The following is a 20,712-nucleotide window of genomic DNA, read 5'->3' on the forward strand; positions in this document are numbered from 1 at the left end:
ATAAGGTTGACCCATTCCCTTTTGCCTTCCTATTCTTCCCCTCCATTGTAACCATTTTCCGTTGCCTCTTCTATATGAGATAGTTTACCCCATTCTGTCTCTCCCCATCTCCTCTCATTGTATTCCTCTCTCACCTCTTAATTTCACCTTGTAAATATCATCCCTTCCTGTTAAATTGGTCCTGTGCCCTCTATCTATGTATACCTGCAAACATATATACACACATTCACATATGTATTCATATGCCCATATACCCTCATATATAGACATATTTCAATTCCCTTCAACTACTGAGAAAAGTTTCGTAAGTTATAATTATTGTTTTTCCATGTAGGAATGTTAATAGTTCAACTTTGATGCGTTCCTTATTATTTCTTTTCCCTGTTTACCTTCTCATGTTTCTCTTCTTGTATCTGAATGTCAAATTTTCTATTCAACTCTGGTTTTTTCAGCAAGAATGCTTGAAAGTCCTCTATTCCACTGAATGACCATATTTGCTCCTGAAACATGATACTCAGTTTTGCTGGGTAGGTGACTCTTGGTTTTAATCCCAGCTCCTTTGCCCTCTGGAATATCATATTCCAAGCCCTTCAATCCCTCAGTGTAGAAGTTGCCAGATCCTGGGTTATCCTGATTGTGTTTCCACAATATTCAAATTGTTTCTTCCTCGCTGTTTGTAACATTCTCTCCTTGATCTGGGAATTCCAGAACCTGGCTATAATATTCCTAGGAGTTTTCTTTTTGGGATCTTTTTCAGGAGGTGATTGGTGGATTCTTTCAACCTCTGTTTTGCCCTCTGGTTCTAAAACATCAGGGCAGTTTTCTTTGAGAACTTCCTGGAGGATGATTTCTAGGTTCTTTCTTTGATCATGGCTTTCAGATAGTCCAGTAATTTTTTAATTATCTCTCCTGGATCTATTTTCCAGGTCAGTGGTTTTTCCCATGAGATATTTCACATTGCCTTCTATTCTTTCATTTGTTTGGCTCTGTTTAACAGCATCTTGATTTCTCATAAAGTCATTAGCTTCCATTTGCTCCAGTCTAATTCTTAAGCAATGATTCTCCTCATTGAGCTTTTGAGATTCTTTTTCCATCTGGCAAATTTGGCTTTTTAAGGCATTTTTCTCCTCATTGCCTTTTTGAACCTCTTTTGCCATTTGAGTTAGTCTATTTTTTAAGGTGTTATTTTCCTCAGTCAAGCTGTTGACTCTCATTTCATAATTTTCTTGCATTGTTCTCATTTCTCTTCCCAATTTTTCCTCCACTTCTCTTATCTGCTTTTTAAGGTCTTCTGTGGCCTGTAACCAGCTCATATTTTCCTTTGAAGCTTTTGGTGCAGGAGTTCTGACTTCACTGTCTTCCTCCTGTTCCATGCTTTGCCCCTTTTTTGTCCCCAAAGTAAGAGTCTAGTGTTGGAATCTTCTGTCTGCTTTGTTTCCTTTGCCTGGTCATGTCGCCCCTTAGTCTCTTGACCCCTGGGCTTTTTGCCACAGTAGGACTCGGCCACCAGACAGGGGAGCTTTTGTCCCAAATGCTGGGGTTTTCTCAGCTGCTGGAGGTATTAGATGGGTGCCTTCTCTGAGGTCTCCACATGCTCTGGTAAGCTGGACACACACCCCAGGACCTCCACCCTAAACTGCAAGATCTGTGAGACTCCAGATCCAAGAAGATTAAAGCAAGAGCGATTACCCCTCAGACTGGTGCTTGGTCCCCCTACAGTCTGTAGCCCAGTAGCTGAAGCTGCCACTTGGCGCTGGCTGTTTGTGCCGGCTCTCAGCGGCTTCTCGCCCCGGGGGCAAAAGCCATGCACTCCCATTTACTGGGTCCCAGAGTCCAGACTGCACTGACCTCTCACTTTGTCCTTCGCATCTATGTGTTGATAAGTCTGGAAATGGCCACAGCTGCTGCTGTTCTGGAGTCACTCTGGCTGGTGGCTGGTCAGGTCCCCCCGGGGCTAAAGCCTCAGCATGGGGCTGGGTTCGGCTCCCAGAGCACTGCACTGGCCTATTCCTGCTGTCCTGCTGTGCTGTCCTCAGTGGGAGGTTAGCTTCTCTGTGTCATTTTGTGGGTTCTGCAGCTCCTGACTTTTTTTTTTAAGCAATCAGGGTTAAGTAACTTGCTCAAGGTTACACGGCCAGTTATTTCTGGGTGTGGTGCTAAGTATCTGAGCCCGGATTTGATCCCCAGGTCATCCCGACACTGGAGCTGGTGCTCTTACTCGCTGTGCTACCTGGCTGCCCCAGCTCCTGACTTTTTAATCTTGAAGAAGTCCTGGATGGTAGTAGCAAAATTTGACATTCCTTCCAATCTGACTTACTTCCTACAATTGGTAGGGTACTAACCAAAAATGGATCTTGAGGTCTTCTTGTCTCAGGGTAAAGAAAGTTCCACAAAGTGATTATTTTCTTTCCCTTCTCAGTACATCTTTAGGTAATGTCTGCTGTATTCAATAAAGATTATGAAAATAAGGGCACAAAACTTAATGCATTTCTTTAATTATAAAGAATGTCGTGGGGGGGGTGGAGAATTACATTTTTGGTTATAGTTCCCCACATAGGTTAAGTACCATAAATTAATCAAGGTCCTTAATTTCAGATTCAGAAATGTGAGTAGGATTCTCAACTCTTCCCTTCTATCTCTCCATTTCAGTCTTTATGTAAATATAACTCTTCACCTGTTGAAATCCTACACAGTTCCTCAATTAAGGTTTTCTTGATGCCCCTAGAAATGAATATGATCCTTCTTAAATTGCTGCTATTATTTCACCTAGACCTTTCCCTTGCATTCTTATTTCCCTGGCCCTTGTATGACAGTTTTTCATGCATGTCTTCCTCACCTTCTCCCTTTTCCCCATTAGATTGTAAGGTACTTGAGGGTGGTTTCTGGGTGTTATACAACTTTGTATCTCCAGTTACAAAGGGGATTATTAAGTAATCCATTATAGACATTGTGGATGGTGTAAGCAAATTCATGGAAGTGAAAAAAGAATAGAAACAGAGGATAAAGAGAAGTCCATTTGGTTAGAACATAGAGGATGGTAAGGGGAGGAATGTGAGACAAGACTGGAGCCAGATAATTAGGGCCTTGAATTCCAGGATCAACAAATTTAGCATTAATAAGTGTTATAGGCAGAGCTTGCTTTCTTCTACACTGTGTTTAAGGAACAAACTTTCACGTTGCAAATGATTTTTCCCCTGCAAGGTGTCAGTAATATAACTAACAGCACATTATAAAATTAGAGATACAGTTTTTAAAAACGTCTTTTACTCTTAAGCTATAAAATTGTTCTTTCATACTTATGTAATGGGTCATAAGAGGTCTTGATTTAGAAAGGAATCTCAGAAGTTATCCAACCCATCCTACTTCCTATCTTATTATTATTATTATTTGCTTTTTGGAGGGCAGTTGGGGTTAAGTGATTTGCCCAAGGTCACATGCTATTTTTTGTGTTAAGTGTCTGAGGCTGGATCCGAACCCAGGTCCTCCTGACTCCAGGGCTGTTGCTATTAGTTCCTACCTTATATAGGAGAAAACTGAAACTGAGAGAGAGACAGGAATTTGCCCAGGCTCACACAGGCTGTGAGTGGGCAGTGTGTTGTTTTTATAAGAAGCCTTAATGTACTTTAAATTGTATGTGTATGCTATGTGTTTGTGAATAGCACATAAAGAATATAGTTTTTCTGTGCCGTAAGTTTGACTTAAAATGAATGTTAGCTATGTACTAAACATAAAGGATAGAATTTTAGTGTCAGAAAAGACCTAGCTATTATCTAGTCCAGCTCCCTTACCTTATAGATGAAGTGACTTTCCCAGTCACCCAGTGAACCGGGGGCAGAGTTGGAACCTGAGCCTAGGTCTCCTGATCCCTAGACCATTGTTATTTCTGCTATACCATATTGCTTTGCCTACAATTTTATTTTGGTGGGAGGAGTGATTTCCATGGCCCAAATCTCTTAAATATATCTGAGGAATTCTGAACCTAATGCTTTTTTCTCCTTGATAAATTTCCCTTGTAAGCAAAAGTAGTCAAAACCATTCCATTGTCTTTTACTGCTGCCCTTTTAGAAAACAGGATGCAGTTTCCCTCATTTGCCACTAGATAGCATGCTCAAGCATCAGTAAACTACAAAATAAATTAATAAAGGCATTGCAGAAATGAAATGGGGCTCTAAATTAAGTAACATCAAATGAAATTTGGCAAAATTTGTAGTGAAAGGTAGGGATTGTCTGTATAGAAAAAGAATTAAGACTTGAGAAGAATGACTTTTGATGCTGAGAAATAATAGTGTTTAATTTTAATTTCCTGCATATTAACATCTATCTGCTCTTGCTTCTTGTATTAATACCAGTATGAGGAAATATATTATTTTGAGAATTTTATTTCTTTTTTAGGTTTTTTCAGGACTTGTAGCATTACGAAAAATATGCAACCACCCTGATCTCTTCTCTGGAGGTCCCAAGATTATAAAAGGTATTCCAGATGATGAATTAGAGGAGGCTGACCAGTTTGGCTACTGGAAACGCTCTGGAAAAATGATAGTGGTTGAATCTTTGCTAAAGATATGGCACAAGCAGGGTCATCGAGTGTTATTGTTTTCTCAGTCAAGACAGGTAAGCATGCAAGCTCCATACCAGAAGTTCATGATTCCTAAAGATTAAGTTCTGTGAATACAACTTCAGAAAGGGAGGGGATAATCCAAACAAAATAAATGGCAGTTTTCTTCATTGAAATTAGGTAGAATAAATAATTAGTGAAAGAATGCCTTTGCTTTATATATCTGGGGCGTAACAACTACCTCCCTTCTTTGTAAAGGTAGAGGATTTATGGGTGTGGAACACTTTTTATTCTCTGTTATAAGGACTGGCTTACTGAGTAATGGAGGGGGAAGAGTATATTTGGAAGTGAAAGTGAGATAAGAACTAAAAATATCAATAAAACATTTTTTGAAAGAAATAGTGCAATAAGTCTCTCTCAACAGAGCGAAAGTTGTATTTGTCTACCTTGATGCTTCTGAATGGGAGAGATGAGATGTTTATAGAGATATGTAAGCGTTTATTATGTATCATTTCATTAAAACTCTTACAGATGCTACATCTTCTTGAAGTATTTCTTAGAGCACGAGAATATTCCTACCTCAAAATGGATGGTACTACTACAATAGCTTCAAGACAGCCACTTATCACAAGATACAATGAGGTGAGATTGTATTAGTCATTAAAATAAAACACAGCTATTACAATACACATTGCCAAGATTCCACATAATATCAATAAGTGTGCAAAAAACATTATTAAACATCTGTGGTTAACTTTAAATTTAAATATTAAATGGTTTATATTTTGTCTACAGGACACTTCCATATTTGTATTTCTTCTTACCACTCGTGTGGGTGGTATAGGAGTTAACTTGACAGGAGCAAACAGAGTTATTATCTATGACCCTGACTGGAACCCCAGCACAGACACACAGGTTTGTTATGTTCCAATTAAAAGTTAACAACTGGGAACTTGGTTTTTTTAATGTTAGTTTTATAGGCAATCTGGCATGAGCTCAGTGCTTGTGCAGATTTCTGTATGTATTTTTGTAATTATGCTTAAATCTATGCATTAGATTGCTTTGGTGTAGAGTACTAGTAATTATGTTTGAGCTTTGAGGTCAGCAATATTTCCTGAAATTTGGAGACTGTATACAATTGATATATCTTACCATTTGGGAAAATATTTTCTATGTGAATCATATAGTCAGATAAATTCGTCATTATTGTAATGTATTTCTGTATATTTGCTGTATTTTAAATAGTGGAATATGCTTGATAAAATTTTGAATTGCTGAACTACTCATGTTTCAGGTTATAATAGAACAGTTTTAGCCTTTTAACTTGCCTGTCTTTATTTGTAGTAATTAGGCCCATTTATTTCTCTCAGATGTTGTTGTTTTAACTTTAGGGTGGGAGAAAGGACACTACTTATTGTCTTTGAATTAAGCCTCAGTTAAGATGAAATACTGCCTTTCTGTAATAGGCTCGAGAGCGTGCTTGGAGAATAGGCCAGAAGAAACAAGTGACTGTTTATAGGCTCCTTACTGCGGGTACCATTGAAGAAAAGATTTATCACAGGTCAGCAGAATCAACAATTATTTTCTTAATAATGTTATGTAACTTGATTTATTATATTTGGAATCAAACCAAAAGTATATCTGCCAAGATTTTGAACCAGGACTTTAAAAAAAGTTAATTGATGTTTTTTGTCACGTTAATTTTTGGATATATACCTCTCCCTGCAAACCTGCCCTTATAACAAAGATTTTAAAAGAGAAAGGAAAAAAAGAGTGGCAAAACTAACCATTATATTACCTGTGACTGCATTTGTGCAATATTCTATACTCATCGTTCTCCACCTCTACAATGAAGGGAAGGAGATTTTTTTTTTCAGTGCCTCTCCAAGCCAGCCTTGGTCATTCATTCCATTTCCATTGCTGTAGTAATTGTATGCATTTTCCTCTTGGTTTTGTTCTCTGTGTGAACAGTGTGTCTCTTGATTTTTTTCCCTCAAATCTTCACATTTATTTCTTATGACCCAGGAATATGCCATTGAATTCACGGAGTCCAATTTGTTTAGTCATTCATTAATTTGTGGGAACTTATTTTGTTTACTACCACAATTAGCAGTACAGTGAATGTTTTGGTATATATAGGAGTCTTCTGTGTCTGGGGTATATGCCTTTTAGTTATCTTCTAGGGTAACAAGCCTGGGTATTTTAGTTCCTTTTTAGTATTTCAGTTGGCTTTTCAAATTGCTTTCCAATGGATATGCCAATTCACAGCTTAGCCAGAATTTAAAAGGGGATGGGGAGCAGGTTGTATTATCCTAATGCTTTCCAATTTTTTGAAACAGTTGTTAGACCTTTAAGGTTTTAGGAAGTTTTTCATGTGTATATTTAAAGGATTAAAATTGAAGGACAGCAAACAGAAGGAAAATGGAAAAGATCTGCAAAAGTTTTCATGACAAATACTTTTTCACTGCCTTTTTTTTTGGAGAGAAAGGCAGGGCAATTGGAGTTAAGTGACTTGCCCAAGGTCACATTGGCTAGTAAGCATTAAGTGTCTGAGGCTGGATTTGAACTCGGGTCTTCCTGACTCCAGGGCCAGTGCTCTATTCACTGCATCATCTAGCTGCCCCTGCCTCACTTATATTTTATCATTGCAGAGTCAGTAATGGCACTAAAGAAAACAAAGATGAGAAAAGCAGCAGAATTCGAATGAGTTGAACATAGAGGAGACTTGTGGTTTGAGGTGACACAGTTGTTAGGATAGTGAAGGATTAGTTCACAAAGTATCCTACAGAGGGGAAGTTGTTACCAAAGGCCTGGAAAGAAACAACCCTCAAATTGTAATAACAAAAAAATTGATGAAAAGAACATTTATAACTACCTCTCTATAAACCTATCTTTCCATGTATGTGAGGTTTTTATGAGAATTATATCTACACATAAATTGAGAGCATCCTCAATAGCAGGTATTCTAGAGAACAAGCAAGTTTTTGTAAGTATGTTCTATAGTACACTGTATCTTTTCAATTGCTATATTGACTGAAGAATGTAGAAAATACACACTCATCATATTTACTATTTGTTTATTATAAAAATAATTTATTCAATGTAACAAAATGCTCCTTTAAAAGATTCACATCCTAGAAAGGGTCTTTCATCCATACATCAAAATTATTTGTGATATTTTTTGAAAATGTGACAACAGAAATAATTTTGTTTGTCCTTCTGATCATAAGTATCAGGTGAAGCATAAATAGGAAGATGTAGGTACACTAAATAGTGAGACAGTGTTTTCCATCAACATGGAGGGAATGGGATTTGAAGTCCAAGTTTAAGAGGAATTATATATGGCTGATGAGTTCTTCCTGGTAGTCCTGATTACATATTACCTTGTACTATTTGCATCAAACTTTGGAACATGGTAGGCACACCTTGGAAGTGTATAACCATTCAAAAGAGTTGAGGCTAACCATCCAAATAGTAAAAATCAAGTGAATGAAAACTATTGTCCATATTATAACAAGCAGTTGGATAGAGAACCCGTTGACTTTGTCCATCATATATATTTATATTTTGACTGGACAAGCCAGAAAGTTGGAAGAAGAACTGCAGTAAAGGTTATTGTTAGGGAAATTGTGATTTGTAAAAAAAAACCAAACTAACAAAAAAAATGGTATAGTCACATAAGATTGAGGGATAAATGATTGGACATCCTGAGATGTAAGGGAAAAGGAAAGGAAATCCCTTAGCATAGTGAGTGGCCCCTGTATGGACAGAGTCAACAGGAACACTAGTCAAAAGGTCTTTGCAGTAGTCCAGACATGAGATATTGATGTGAGGACAGCCTGTGACAGAATGGTAGCCTCAGGCTCAGAGGAGAGAAGGATCGATATTTTGAAGGTGTAATGAACAGAGCTTGGTAAGAGATTAGGTGTGGGGAGAGAGTAAAGAGTCATGGATGGCTTCTAGATTGCAGAGCTAGGTGGCTAGGAGAATGGGGGTGCCCATGATAGTAATAGGAAGAGTAATAAGGGGAAAGATAATGACTTTATTTTTGAACTTGTTGAATCTAAGATGTCTACAAAATATCCAGTTTGACATGAACAGTAGTCAGTAGGAGATGCAAGACTGAAGATTAGGAGAGGGGTTAGGACTGGATGAGTAGATCTAGGAATTATCAGCATGAAAATATTTAAATCTATATAAGATGATGAAATCACCAAGCAGAATGATGGAGAGGGAGAATAGAAGAGGGCTCAGGACAGAGCCTTCGGGAATACCCTTGCTTAACAGGTGCAACTTGGATAAAGATCCACAAAGGAGACTGAGGAAGGGCATTCAAACAGGTAAGAGAAGAACCAGGGGAGAGCAGTGTTGTGAAACCTTAGAGAAAAATGACCAAGGAGAAGAGGGTCATCAGCATTGTCAAAGGCTTCAGATAATCAGTCAATCAGTAAACACTTATTTCACCTTTACTATGTATCAGGCACTGTGCTATGTGCTGGGTATACAGAAGAGGCAAAAAAAAAAAAATAGTTCTTGCACTCCAGGAGTTTACAGTCTAATGGGGGAGATAACATACAAACAAATGTATGCAAAGCAAACTATGTATAGGATAAATAGGAAATAATTAACAGAGGGAAGACACTGGAATTTAAAAGGACTGGGGAAGGTTCTTATAGAAACCAAGGAGTTCAGTAGTTGGGGAAGAGGAGGGAGAGCATTCCAGGCATGGGGCACAGCCAGAGAAAATATGAGGAGCCAAGAGAAGGAGCGTCTTTTTCTGGGCACAACCTTGAGGTTGGTGTCACTTGACTGAAGAGTACATATTGGGGAGTAAAGTGTGAGAAGACTAGAAAGGGGGGGAATAGGTCATGAAGGGCTTTGGATGCCATGCAGAGCACTTTGTATTGTTCTTGGAGGCAGGAGGGGGCCACTGGAGTTTATTGAGGAAGAGAGAGAACTGACTGGATCTGCACTTCAGGAAAATCATTTTGTTGTTATTGTCCTTTGTTTTTGAAGACCAATGTCATCACAATGTTGGAGTCAAAGTCTGGCGTATTGAGCTGTGACTGATCAGACCAATATGAGCTCTGAAGGCTCTATCTCAGATTGGGTACAGATGGTCTCGATTTGCACAGCTTATGTTTCCTTTGTGCTTCTGTGATTCAGCTTTGCTCAGGAAGTGTACAATTCCTTCTTTGATGCAGTCACACCATGCTGGATGGTATTGTCCACTGTTTCTCATATCTCATAGTCAATACTAAAGTTCTTCAGGGATACCTTGATAGTGTCCTTATTCCACTTCTTCTGACCACCATGTGAGCACTTACTATGTGTGAGTTCTTCGTAAAATAGTCTCTTGGATAAGTGTGTTGGCATTTGAACTATGTGGCTAGCACATTGGAGCTGTACTCTCTGCAATAGAGTTTAAGTGCTTTGCAATTCTCTCTAGAGAGGGCTTTTATGAAGAAGAAAAATCACTTTGGTGACTAAATGGAGGGTGCATTGTAGTGGGGAAAGACCTGAGGCAGGCAGACCCACCAGCAACCTATTACCATATAGTCCATACATGAGGTGATGAGGACCTGCAGTAGAGGGCAGTGCCAGCAGAGAAGGGGGCATATTTGAGAGATGTTGCATAGATGTGACATCGATAGGCCTTGGGAATAGCTTGGATAGAAGTCAGGAAGGATGAGGATTGGGAAAAGTCCATAGATTTGGTAATTGGTAACTTTGGCAGATCATTGGTAATTTTGGAGAGAACAGTTTCAGCTGAATAATGAGTTTGGAAGACAAACTGCACAGAGTTAAGATGAGAGGAAAGGAGGTATAGAAATCAGTTGCAGATGATCTTTTCAGGGAGTTTAGCCATAAAAGGGAGGAGAGATTTGGGCCACAAGTGAGGATGGACAGATCAGGTGAGAGCTTTTGGGGAATGGGGGAGGCATAATAAGCATGTTTATTAGAAGCAACCAGTAGACTGGGAGAGATTGAAGATTAATGAGAGAGTAAGAGTAGTAGAGGGACAATCTGCTGGAGAAGATAGAGTGAAATGGGATCGTTTGTGCATGTAGGCAGGGCTTACCTTGACAGAGTCACTGTTCATGTGAGAGAGTGATGGAAGGCATCTGAGTGATGTAGAATGAGGAAGAGGGGATAAAAGGAGGCTCTCAGCAAATGGCCTCCACTTTTTCCATGAACTATGGGACAAGGTTTGCAGCCGAGAAAGTGTGGGGAGGTGATGCCATGGGAAGGACATTAGGAGCGATAGAAAAGTTTGGATAACATGCTGTGGTGAATGGGATATTGAATTGATCAGAGAGGTATAAAGGGATTGCTTTCCTGCAGGGAGGACCCAGTTAAGATTTTGTAACATAAATTTGTCGTAGACCCTACCAACCCTTGTTGTTTTGTGATTATTTTCTCCTGTTTTGTTCAGCAGTATGTGAATAGGAGTGAAGGCAGCAGTTGGTTAGAGTAATCCAAGACTGAGGCATGGCAGGTCATTGGTGATGGGATAAGGGTGCAAGGGGTGATAGTCTAGAATTGAACTGATTCACCAAGGGGTCAAGACGGGGAAGGGAGGAGAGTGCCGGCAGTGTTGGAATGATGGCCTTGGAAAGAATTGAGGGGTAGAGGGTTTGGAGGCCATGGTGAGGACAAAGAACAAGAGTAAGAGTTACAAGGCAAAGGTAGAATGACAACATACTTTGTTCAGATAAGGGAATTTCCGAGTTCATGAATATAAAAGTGGAACCCTCTTGGGTGATAGCAAGATCGAGAATATGACTATTTCTTGTGTAGCTCTGGGGTGGAAGCTTAGGTTGTGGGAAATGAGTAAGCTGAGGAACTGAGAAGTTAGAGTGTTTGAAGTAGTATCAAAATGTATCTTGAAGTCCCTTTAGTGTGAGGGCAAGTGTTGGGGAGGAAACAATGTGAGCCAGGCACTGAACTCATTGAGGAAGGAAGAGAATACTGGAGGGTCAGTAGATAACAGTTACAGAATCTTCATTGGGTGGTATGGCTTGAGTGAAAAGAAGAGAGATCCTGAGTGTTGGATGTAGAGGTACTGAAAGTGCCAGTGGAAGCAAGTGTTAAAACTCTGCCACCTCTGGTGAGTCAGGAAGTACAACTACTACTGAAAAGTGTGGCCAGGGCAGCTGTGTCAGCAGTAGGGGTGAATTTTCCATGAATAAATGGTTTGAGGAAAAAATAAGTTTGTTACCTGTGGAACTGGCATCTCAAAGAATACAGTGGAAGGGATTGGTAGCTTTAAAGTAGGATGTTACAGGGCTTGAATGGAGGGGTGTGGGAATAAGTGGGTAGTGCAGGATAGGGAAAGAAATTTGTATGATGGGGTTCTGAAACACTGGAATGGGGAGCATATGATAGCATGGGAGTTGGTTAATCACTGAGGCATGAGTTCAGTAGAGGTTATCAACATCAATTAGCTGAAAAAGAAGGGATAGGAGAAGCACTCATGCTGGTGTAGGCTTGGGCTAGCAGGTGGAGGGTGTTCTCTCCTTTCCTGGCAGACCAGGTAAGCAATTGGTGGAGAGGGATAGAATGATGAAAGGTGCTGGGTATATGAATACAAAGAATGAAATTATATGTACTCTCAGTGGAGCTCGTATTTGAATGGGGAAGATAACAAATTCATATATAATTATAGACAGGATAAATAAGAAGAAAACAAATGCAATCAAATACAAAATAGTTTGGTTGGATATATAGATCTGTGAGTCAGTATCGTAGAGATAATTAATAACCCATGAGAAATAGTGTAGAAAAAGAGATGAGGCCCCAGGACAGACCCTTGAGGAACACCCACAGTTAGAGGTTGAGATATAGGTAATGAGCCAGTAAAAGAGAAGAGTTAAATAGTATGTCTAGGTATAAATAACTTACCTTCTCTGTCACTGGAGGGAATGCCCTCATCATGGAGATCATAACCTTTGGATGATTTTGGGTCTTTGTGGTTTTTGATTGACTTCATATTTTCTCTCCCTCTTTAAAAGGATAGCCAAAATGAGGCTTTTCTGTCATTTTCACAAATGCATATAAAGTGGAAAATTTTTTATGCCTTCTTAAACTTCACAAGAAGTAGCTCACATGTGAGCTTAAGATTATTTGCATCTGTTGCGCTTACTTTCTATGGAATGAAAGCAAGGAGTCTGGTAGCAAAAAAAAAAAAATGGGAATTGAAGGAGCTGCCCATCAATTAGGGAATGGCTGAACAAGTTATGGTATATAATTATGATGGAATACTGTTGTGCTTTAAGAAATGATGAGGGGGCGTGGTTTCAGAAAACCCTGGGAAGACATATGAACTGATGTAGAGTGAAATGAATAGAACGAGGAGAACATTGTATGCAGAAACAGAAATGTTATAATGATGATCAACTGTGGAAAAATTTTGCTGTTCTGATCAATTCAGTGATCCAAGAGAATTCCAAGGACTCATGATGAAAAATTCTATTCCCTTCCAAATAAAGAACTCATGAACTCTTGAGTGTGGATTGAATCATATTATTTTTCATATTCTTTATTTTTATTGCTTTTTTCCCCAACATGGCTAATACGGATATATGTTTTGCATCATATGAATAATGGGTATCATATTGTTTGTTTTCTCAATGGGTGGGGCAGGGCAGAGGGAAGGAGAGAATTTGGAACTCAGAATTTTAAAAGATGAATGTGTAAATAAAGTATAATTATTTTTTTAAAGAAAGCTGAAAGTCTAAACGTTGAAGTAGTGGTATTTGACAAGGAACACTTGAGGATCCTAGCATATTTTGTCTGAACCTCTTCTAATAAGCATAGCTCTGAAGCTATGTAAAGAAATATTGAGCAATAGACACCCTATTGCCTCAGCTTGTAATTATAATGACTCCTCATGTTTTGAAATTTTCCTTCTTAAAATTAAAAAATTCATTGAATTTGAAAAACCTCTTTCATTGCAGCTGAAATGGTTTTCTATTTAGAATCTAAATAATAAGGAGTAGCAGTTACCTGGTATGTTAATGTAATTGGTGTTATAGTAGAAATTCTTATACTTAATTGACTATAGTGGTTAATAATGTAACTAGGTATAACATTTCTCCCACTGCTTTAGAACTCTTTTGGGTAAAATTATTATAGATTTCTGCAGCTTTTTAAGGATTATGTACTCAGGTATAGCTAGGTATTATTTTATGCCAGTTGTATTTTTTTATTTTAGGCAAATCTTCAAGCAGTTTTTAACAAACAGAATACTGAAAGATCCTAAACAAAGACGGTTTTTCAAGTCCAATGATCTCTATGAGCTGTTTACTCTCAGTAGTCCTGATGAATCTCAAGGCACTGAAACTAGTGCTATTTTTGCAGGTATTGCATGAAAAAATTACACTTAAAAGCAGTATAACCCTCATTCTTGCCATATAATGAGCAATTTTTTTTTTCTTTTTTAAATCCATAAATTAGGAACTGGTTCAGATGTTCAAGCACCTAAACATCATTTGAAAAGAAAATTTCAAAACTCCTCTCCTGTTGTTGACAGGGAAGGTATGCGTCAAACATATGTTTCTCCAGAATGCAGCACATTTTCTGATGCCAACACTTCTGAGGCCATTGCTGGTTCATTTCAGGGGAATAATAATGATAAAGGAACAGGTGTGAATTTAGGAACTTTTAACCAAAGCAGCCTTTCAATGGAGAGTGTTGAAACTCATCTTATAGAAGATAAATGTGCACATACAAATACATTTTCCATGTCAGATGAACCATCAAAGACTGTAATGACTTTAGGGAATGGTGAAAATTTAAACTCTTCGTGTATCACTGAAAACTTCAAGACAGCTGGTGGTGAAGGTTTAGATACAAAGCAACACCTTCCTTGTGAGAAGAGAAGCTCACAGGCCAAACCAGATCACAGCCTTGAGAGTGAACAGACTGAGAACCGCTTCTGTAAACACAAGTCAAAAACAAAGCATCATCTTGTGGAGGGAAAGGAGACTCGAAAGCACAAAGAGCAGAAGCCGAACTCTAATGCATCCAAACATTCCAAAGATGCCAAGTTTGAAGGAATACGCATCTCACACCTGGTTAAACAAAAACAGTACCGGAAGCATGATGATGAAAAAGAGGAAAATGAACAAAAAAATGACGATTATGTTTTGGAAAAGCTTCTCAAAAGATCAGGTGATCTTTTTCATTGGGTTTTCTATAGGGGTGCCAGAATCAGAAAATGGAAGCAATTTCTTTATTATGTAGACTTGTGGCAGAAAGTACTGTGTAGACCCTAGCCCCAGAATATTCCCCCTTCTATACTTTAGTTCTCTTTGTCTTTGAATATAGTTGCAATCTTCAAATTAAAAAAATAAAAAGAAAACACTACCTTTAATCCTTTCTAAAGACTTGGAAGAAATGGAAGTTTTTGAAAAATTAGATTTTGCTTCAAAGCAGTAAATGGAATGTTTACAGAGATAACCAGTTCTTTGAATGGGTATGACACTGTATGAAAAACAGTAGCAAGTTTATTTGCATGTTATACTTAATCTCAGAAATTAATTTTAAATGACTCAGCTTTTAATGTTTTTTAAAAAATTTTCACCCTACCAATGATTAAGATTTAGTTTAAGTTTTATTTTTATTCTTATTATTATCATTCTTTTCTTTTTCACTTATTTGCCAACTTTGGGTACCCAGAACATAGAACAGCTAAAATTTAAGTAAAATGGCCATTGACCAGTCCTTGGGCCTTTACTCATAACCTGTTTACTGTAACTTGAAACATAGTTTTGTAACAAGGTATAAAACAGATTAGAAATAGAAAACTAGGAAGAGGATTTGAGATAAAAGAGAATTGTGTCATGCTGGTAAGATCTAGAAGTGGTAGTGGATTTGCTGATTTTAAAGAGGAAAAGGAAAAACTGAAAAATCTAACTAAAAACCTTAAATATGATAGTAAAAACAAGACTACATATTCTTCAGTAGCCTCAGGCTACATCAGTGTTTTACAACTTAGTAAAATAATTTGTATTCATGGTGATGAGTAAAGCATTAGGAGAGTTACTGGAATCATCAAATCTGTATTCCTTGTATTCATTTTTCTCTCTACAGAAAATTTTTCTACCTTTTAATCTACATGCTACAATATAGGAACAGAAATATTTTCAAGGTTGCAAGCATCTTGGGGAAAAAATCATAATAAATTGATTACAGCAGGTCAGGGACTGTTAGGAACCTAATCTTAGATCATGCCTCAGAACTCCTATATCATTTAGAAATTATTAAACTTCACTGTAATGAACTTTGACTATAAAGAATACTGGAAGTCATAAATCTTAAGTGATATACAGAGTGTGCTAGATGTCTCAAAATTTGGTATTTTAAGTTTGCATTTTAAAAATAAAGATTAGTTGCTAAATTTTAAAAATTAAATGTTTTAGTTTCCTTAATTCAATGAATAAAACTATTAAAAGGGACAAAGTATTCAATAAATGTTCACTTTTAAATAGATTTCCTTAGAGACATACCCTTTTTTAAATATACTGTATACACTTATAACATATGAATGGATGCAAAATGAAGTAAGAACTAGGAGAAGAATTATGTAATTAACACAGCAACAAAAATGGGAAAAATAAATGTAAATGAAGTGTAATTATAATGACCAAACAGCCCTGAAGAATTGTGGGATATTGCATATACTGTTGAACATACTTGATGTGTTGGTTAGTTTTGCTGAACTTTTTATCTCATTCTGTTTTTATTCTTTGTTAAAAGAGATGACTCGTTGGGTGGGAGCAGGATGTATTGGGAAAAATAAGCGTTATGAAAACGAGAGATTAAAAATTAATTTAAAAAGAAATTATTAAATAAAACTATCCAATGGGAATAAAACAGTAATTCAGGCATAAGACTTGTACCTGTCCTTTGAGAATGGACAGCACCATAGCTAGCAGTTGTACAAGCATGGGCTCTTATTTCAATTTGCTCTTTTGATTTGTCTTAATAGTAGGAGTTCACAGTGTCATGAAACATGATGCTATTGTGGAGGCTTCCAGCCCGGATTATGTGTTAGTGGAAGCAGAGGCAAATCGAGTAGCCCAGGATGCACTGAAAGCCCTGAAGATGTCTCGTCAGCGGTGTCTGGGTGCTGTCTCTGGTGTGCCCACGTGGACAGGCAGTAGTGGTCTGTCAGGTGCACCCGCAGGAGGAAAGTAAGAGATCATGACTACTCACAGGATGTATCGGATAAAGAAGCTTTCTAGTCTGGCCCTTCCCTTACACATGAGGAAATAGACCCAAAGAGATTCATTAAGTGAGAGAGGCAGGATTTGAACCTGGGTCCTCTAACTCCCTATCTAGTGCTTTTTCTACTGTACCATGCTTCTTCTCCATTATCAGTCATCCAAAACCTATCAAACACTAGAAACAATTCCAAATATTATATTCTCATTGGAAAGATAAATCATTCATCTCATGACGTGGTACATGAACCCTAAATGTGGAAATTGTTCCTTTTAATATTATGTGTCTTCTAAACAGAATTGACCTATTATTAGAATAAATTTGAGTGATTTTGAGAAGTAGCGTTACGAGTACTCAATTTTCCCTCCACTCGTACTTAAGGGTTGGAGCAGCTAAGATGCTTATTCTAATCTATTGTTTATTTTCTTTCTCCAATGTAGAAATTAATATAAAAAGAACACTTTCATTAAAAAGGAATAACAGGAGTTAGAGCATAATTAATTAAAATTTTGTAGGAGAAAAAGAATCAAGAGTGTTAGGATAGAAGTTGCATGGTGGTGTCTCTCCCCACCCCCGCCAAATCCCAGGGAAACTAAAAATTTCCTAAAGGAAATCTTGGCTGTGGGTGAGTGTGAGTGAATATTTTGGCTCCAAAACACTGAATGCAAATGTTTTTCTTGTTTAGGAGCAGATTTGGGCAGAAAAGGAATCCTAGCTTGCCTGTTCCACAGTTTTCTTCAAAGTCTACAAAAGAGAAGAGTCAAGTAATGTACCCATTATACCTATGTGGGATTTGATGGGACATAAGTGACAATGTTCTACTTGGTCATTTTTGGGGCCAGTACATGTATATCATAGTATGTCTTAAATCTATGTGGTACTTTATAACTTAGTTAGCTTTTTCATATTGAGGATCAGAAATCACTTGATCTTTAAATCATTAATTAAATTTGTTAACTGTTCTTAGAGTGCTTTTCACACAAGTACTTCTGTCAGCTCTATGAAAGATAAGTTAGTACAAACATCCCCAGATCGGTAATCTAAAAAGTGACGTTACCAAAGCCCAAAGATAGCCCAGAAAATAGAGATTTATGTTCAGTTTTTGTTCTTTCTCTCTATCCTCAGCCACCTCAAATGAGGAGTTGTCTAGTTGGTCCATATGTAGGCCACACTTAGACTTTTACTCACACAAAACTGTGTTCTATTATTGTGTTTTTTAGTTATTATTTATCAGTGAATGAGTGTGTATTTTTTTTCCATTTAAATGACATCAAATTTTAGGGATGTGGCCTTTATTTGGAACAATACTGATGGGAGAGCCAAAGTGTTTTTTTTGCATGAATGACTTATCATTGTAAAATACCGATTGTTCCCCAACTTCAGACAAGATGGCAGACACCCTCCAAGGATTATTAAAAGTGATATATTAAATATAATTAACAGTGAGGAGCTGTTCAAAGACTTCTTAGAAAGTAATGACTTTTTCTTTGTTTTTGATAATTTTCAAGCTTAATGTCCAAGCACTCCAGGTTCTAAAATTCTGTACTTAAGATAGCTATAGTTTGGGAATATGGTTGTTCTGTTGAACTAAATTTGAAAATTCCAGAATCAGCTGGATTTAACTCCAATTTTGTGATGACACTTAACGTAGATTTTGGCTTGCTTTCTACTTAAACAACAAAATCAGTAATTTTATTTTTCATTTGGCTCAATTAAAATGTTTTGTAATAGCTGATTCATTTGCTTTAAAGTTTTAACTTTATTTAAAAATCTCTCTCTTTAGGATGCTGATCTAAAGAGAGATGAAAAAAATACCACTGGAACACATTTTAGTGGGATAACAGAAGATGGAGAATCTTCATCTGGTGCTTTAGCTTCATCATCACTGTTAGCTAAAATGAGAACTAGAAACCATCTTATTTTGCCACAGAGAACAGAAAATGAAAATGTGAACCTTCAGCAGGCTTCTGCCCCACTACCTATTGCAACAGAGCATGATGACCTTTTGGTAGAAATGAGGAACTTCATTGCCTTTCAGGCCCGTATCGATGGACAGGCAAGCACTCAAGAGATCCTGCAGGAATTTGAATCCAAGTTATCCACCTCACAGTCTTGTGTGTTTCGAGAACTGCTGAGAAATCTCTGCACGTTTCATCGAGGTTTGAATGGTGAAGGTGTATGGAAGCTGAAACCCGAGTTCTGTTGACCAAGACTTTTAATGGATCTTTTATCATCGAAATTTGTGGATGAGTTTTATTTAGCGGGTATGTTTCTATAGAATTTGAGAAAATGATATAAACCCAAACCACTTTATATTTACTTAATACTGAATCTACCTCATAACTGCAACTTTAAGGAAGGAGAAATGCATATCCAACTTTGAAACTGTTGTCATGATGCTAACTAAAAGTCATGATGCTGACTCAAAATTATCTTTTAAAAATTGCAATAAGAACTGTGTAGCAGAGAGGCAGCATGGCATAATTGAAATCAGGAAAAACTGGGATCATAGTCCTGCCTCTGGCCTTACTCACTGTCAGACCCAGGAGCAGTCACTCATTTAATCTCCATGTTCCTCAGGTGACCACTTCCTAGCACTTCTCTACTAAGGTGAGATCTACTGAGGTAAATTGGTGGAGGGACTGTACATTTTGTGAACATTCATGAAATAGTATCAGGGAAAACTTAGTTATTATAAAACTCATGAAATGGAATCTTAAGAATATTGGGTTATTTTCATTGGTCCAAAAACTTTTTGTCACATTTTATCAGTCTTATTTCACCAACCAAAGTACTAATATATAATAGTAGTAATTATTTTGATATCAAATTCAGTTTTAAAGTGTTTTTTAAATTTACCATCAAGAAAAGTAAATTTCTCCCCAAACCATTTATTACTGGGCTTGTGAATTGCTACTGCTTTTTCCCTTAAATTATGAAGTATTTTAGCGCTACAGAATGAAAGCTATAGATAATGCATTATAGTTCCTACAAGGAGATAGAAGAAAGTTATAAAAAATTGCATTTATAATTTGTTTGCTTTAAACAAGGAGATTACCAAGTAGCTCTTTGAAATAAGGTTGGAAAGCCCTAAACTTTAAGTGGTTAAGCCAGGGTCTAGGCCAGGTGTGGGAAACCACCCGGCCTGGAGGGCCAAATGTGGCCTTGAGGTTGCAGGTTCCCCAACCCTCGTCTAGGCAAACTTAATGGAGTGTATAAGCCTCATCTACCTTGTACCTAGAATATTTCTATAAAAACAAAAGTATTCAGGGCTAATGTAATATCTGTGGATGTTTTTCCCCCCAAAAAACTGTTCACATACATTGCAATTTGTCTTCTTAGGCTCCTTGTGTTCACAGTTTTTGAAGAGTTTGGGCGTCATGCCCAGTTATTGTCATTCCTGTTTTGGGTAAAATCTAATCTTATGGTAAACCTAAGAAGCTGTAGCCTTCTCCTTTAATCAGAAATGTTGTCAAGCTTTTGTCATTGACTGGAAGATAAAGTTCTCATCTCTCTTCTGGTACTGATCCACAGTGACTTGGAGCAAGTCACTACACTGTCTTCCTCAGTTTGGCTATCTGTTAACATGGTAATAATGCCTCACAAATTAAAGGGCTTAATAAAGATGAAAGAGGTGCTGAATGTGTATGTGTTAGTATTGTTTCATAATACAAAAGTTTTGTACTTTGAAGAAATCTCATGATTTTTTCTTTCCAGCCATGGTGTATATGTAGATTTTATTACAAGGTTTGTATCGTGCATTTTTATTCACTTACTGTATTAAACTTGTTCAGTAATGGTACTCACATACTTTATTTTCTACTTTCCTGCTCTTGCTGCTGTGGCTAATAACTTCAACCTGACCCTCTCCTCTGCTCTCCAGTACCTTGCTGCTCATCACTTATCGACTCCAACCCTTGATTTAC

General features: G+C 37.5%; 1 protein-coding gene across 2 annotated transcripts in view; it reads left to right on the forward strand.

The window, feature by feature from the left end:
• The window catches only part of ERCC6 (ERCC excision repair 6, chromatin remodeling factor), a 105,303-nt gene extending 84,875 nt beyond the window's left edge, over positions 1-20,428 (forward strand). The window contains exons 13-21 of one of the 2 annotated variants that reach the window (XM_069067228.1): positions 4,393-4,611; positions 5,087-5,197; positions 5,351-5,470; positions 6,022-6,116; positions 13,773-13,918; positions 14,015-14,731; positions 16,551-16,755; positions 17,472-17,550; positions 18,570-20,428. In XM_069067228.1, the coding sequence (XP_068923329.1) occupies positions 4,393-4,611; positions 5,087-5,197; positions 5,351-5,470; positions 6,022-6,116; positions 13,773-13,918; positions 14,015-14,731; positions 16,551-16,755; positions 17,472-17,550; positions 18,570-18,992 (2,115 nt within the window). In that variant the 3' untranslated portion in view covers positions 18,993-20,428. The remainder of the gene's footprint in view (positions 1-4,392; positions 4,612-5,086; positions 5,198-5,350; positions 5,471-6,021; positions 6,117-13,772; positions 13,919-14,014; positions 14,732-16,550; positions 16,756-17,471; positions 17,551-18,569) is intronic. The other variant, XM_069067229.1, reaches the window with a different exon arrangement.
• The last annotated feature ends 284 nt before the right edge of the window (positions 20,429-20,712 follow it).

Source organism: Petaurus breviceps, unplaced genomic scaffold (genome assembly GCF_028583685.1).
Source record: "Petaurus breviceps papuanus isolate PSGF00001 unplaced genomic scaffold, PetGlider_PUasm1.0 90740, whole genome shotgun sequence".
Classification (NCBI taxonomy): domain Eukaryota; kingdom Metazoa; phylum Chordata; class Mammalia; order Diprotodontia; family Petauridae; genus Petaurus; species Petaurus breviceps.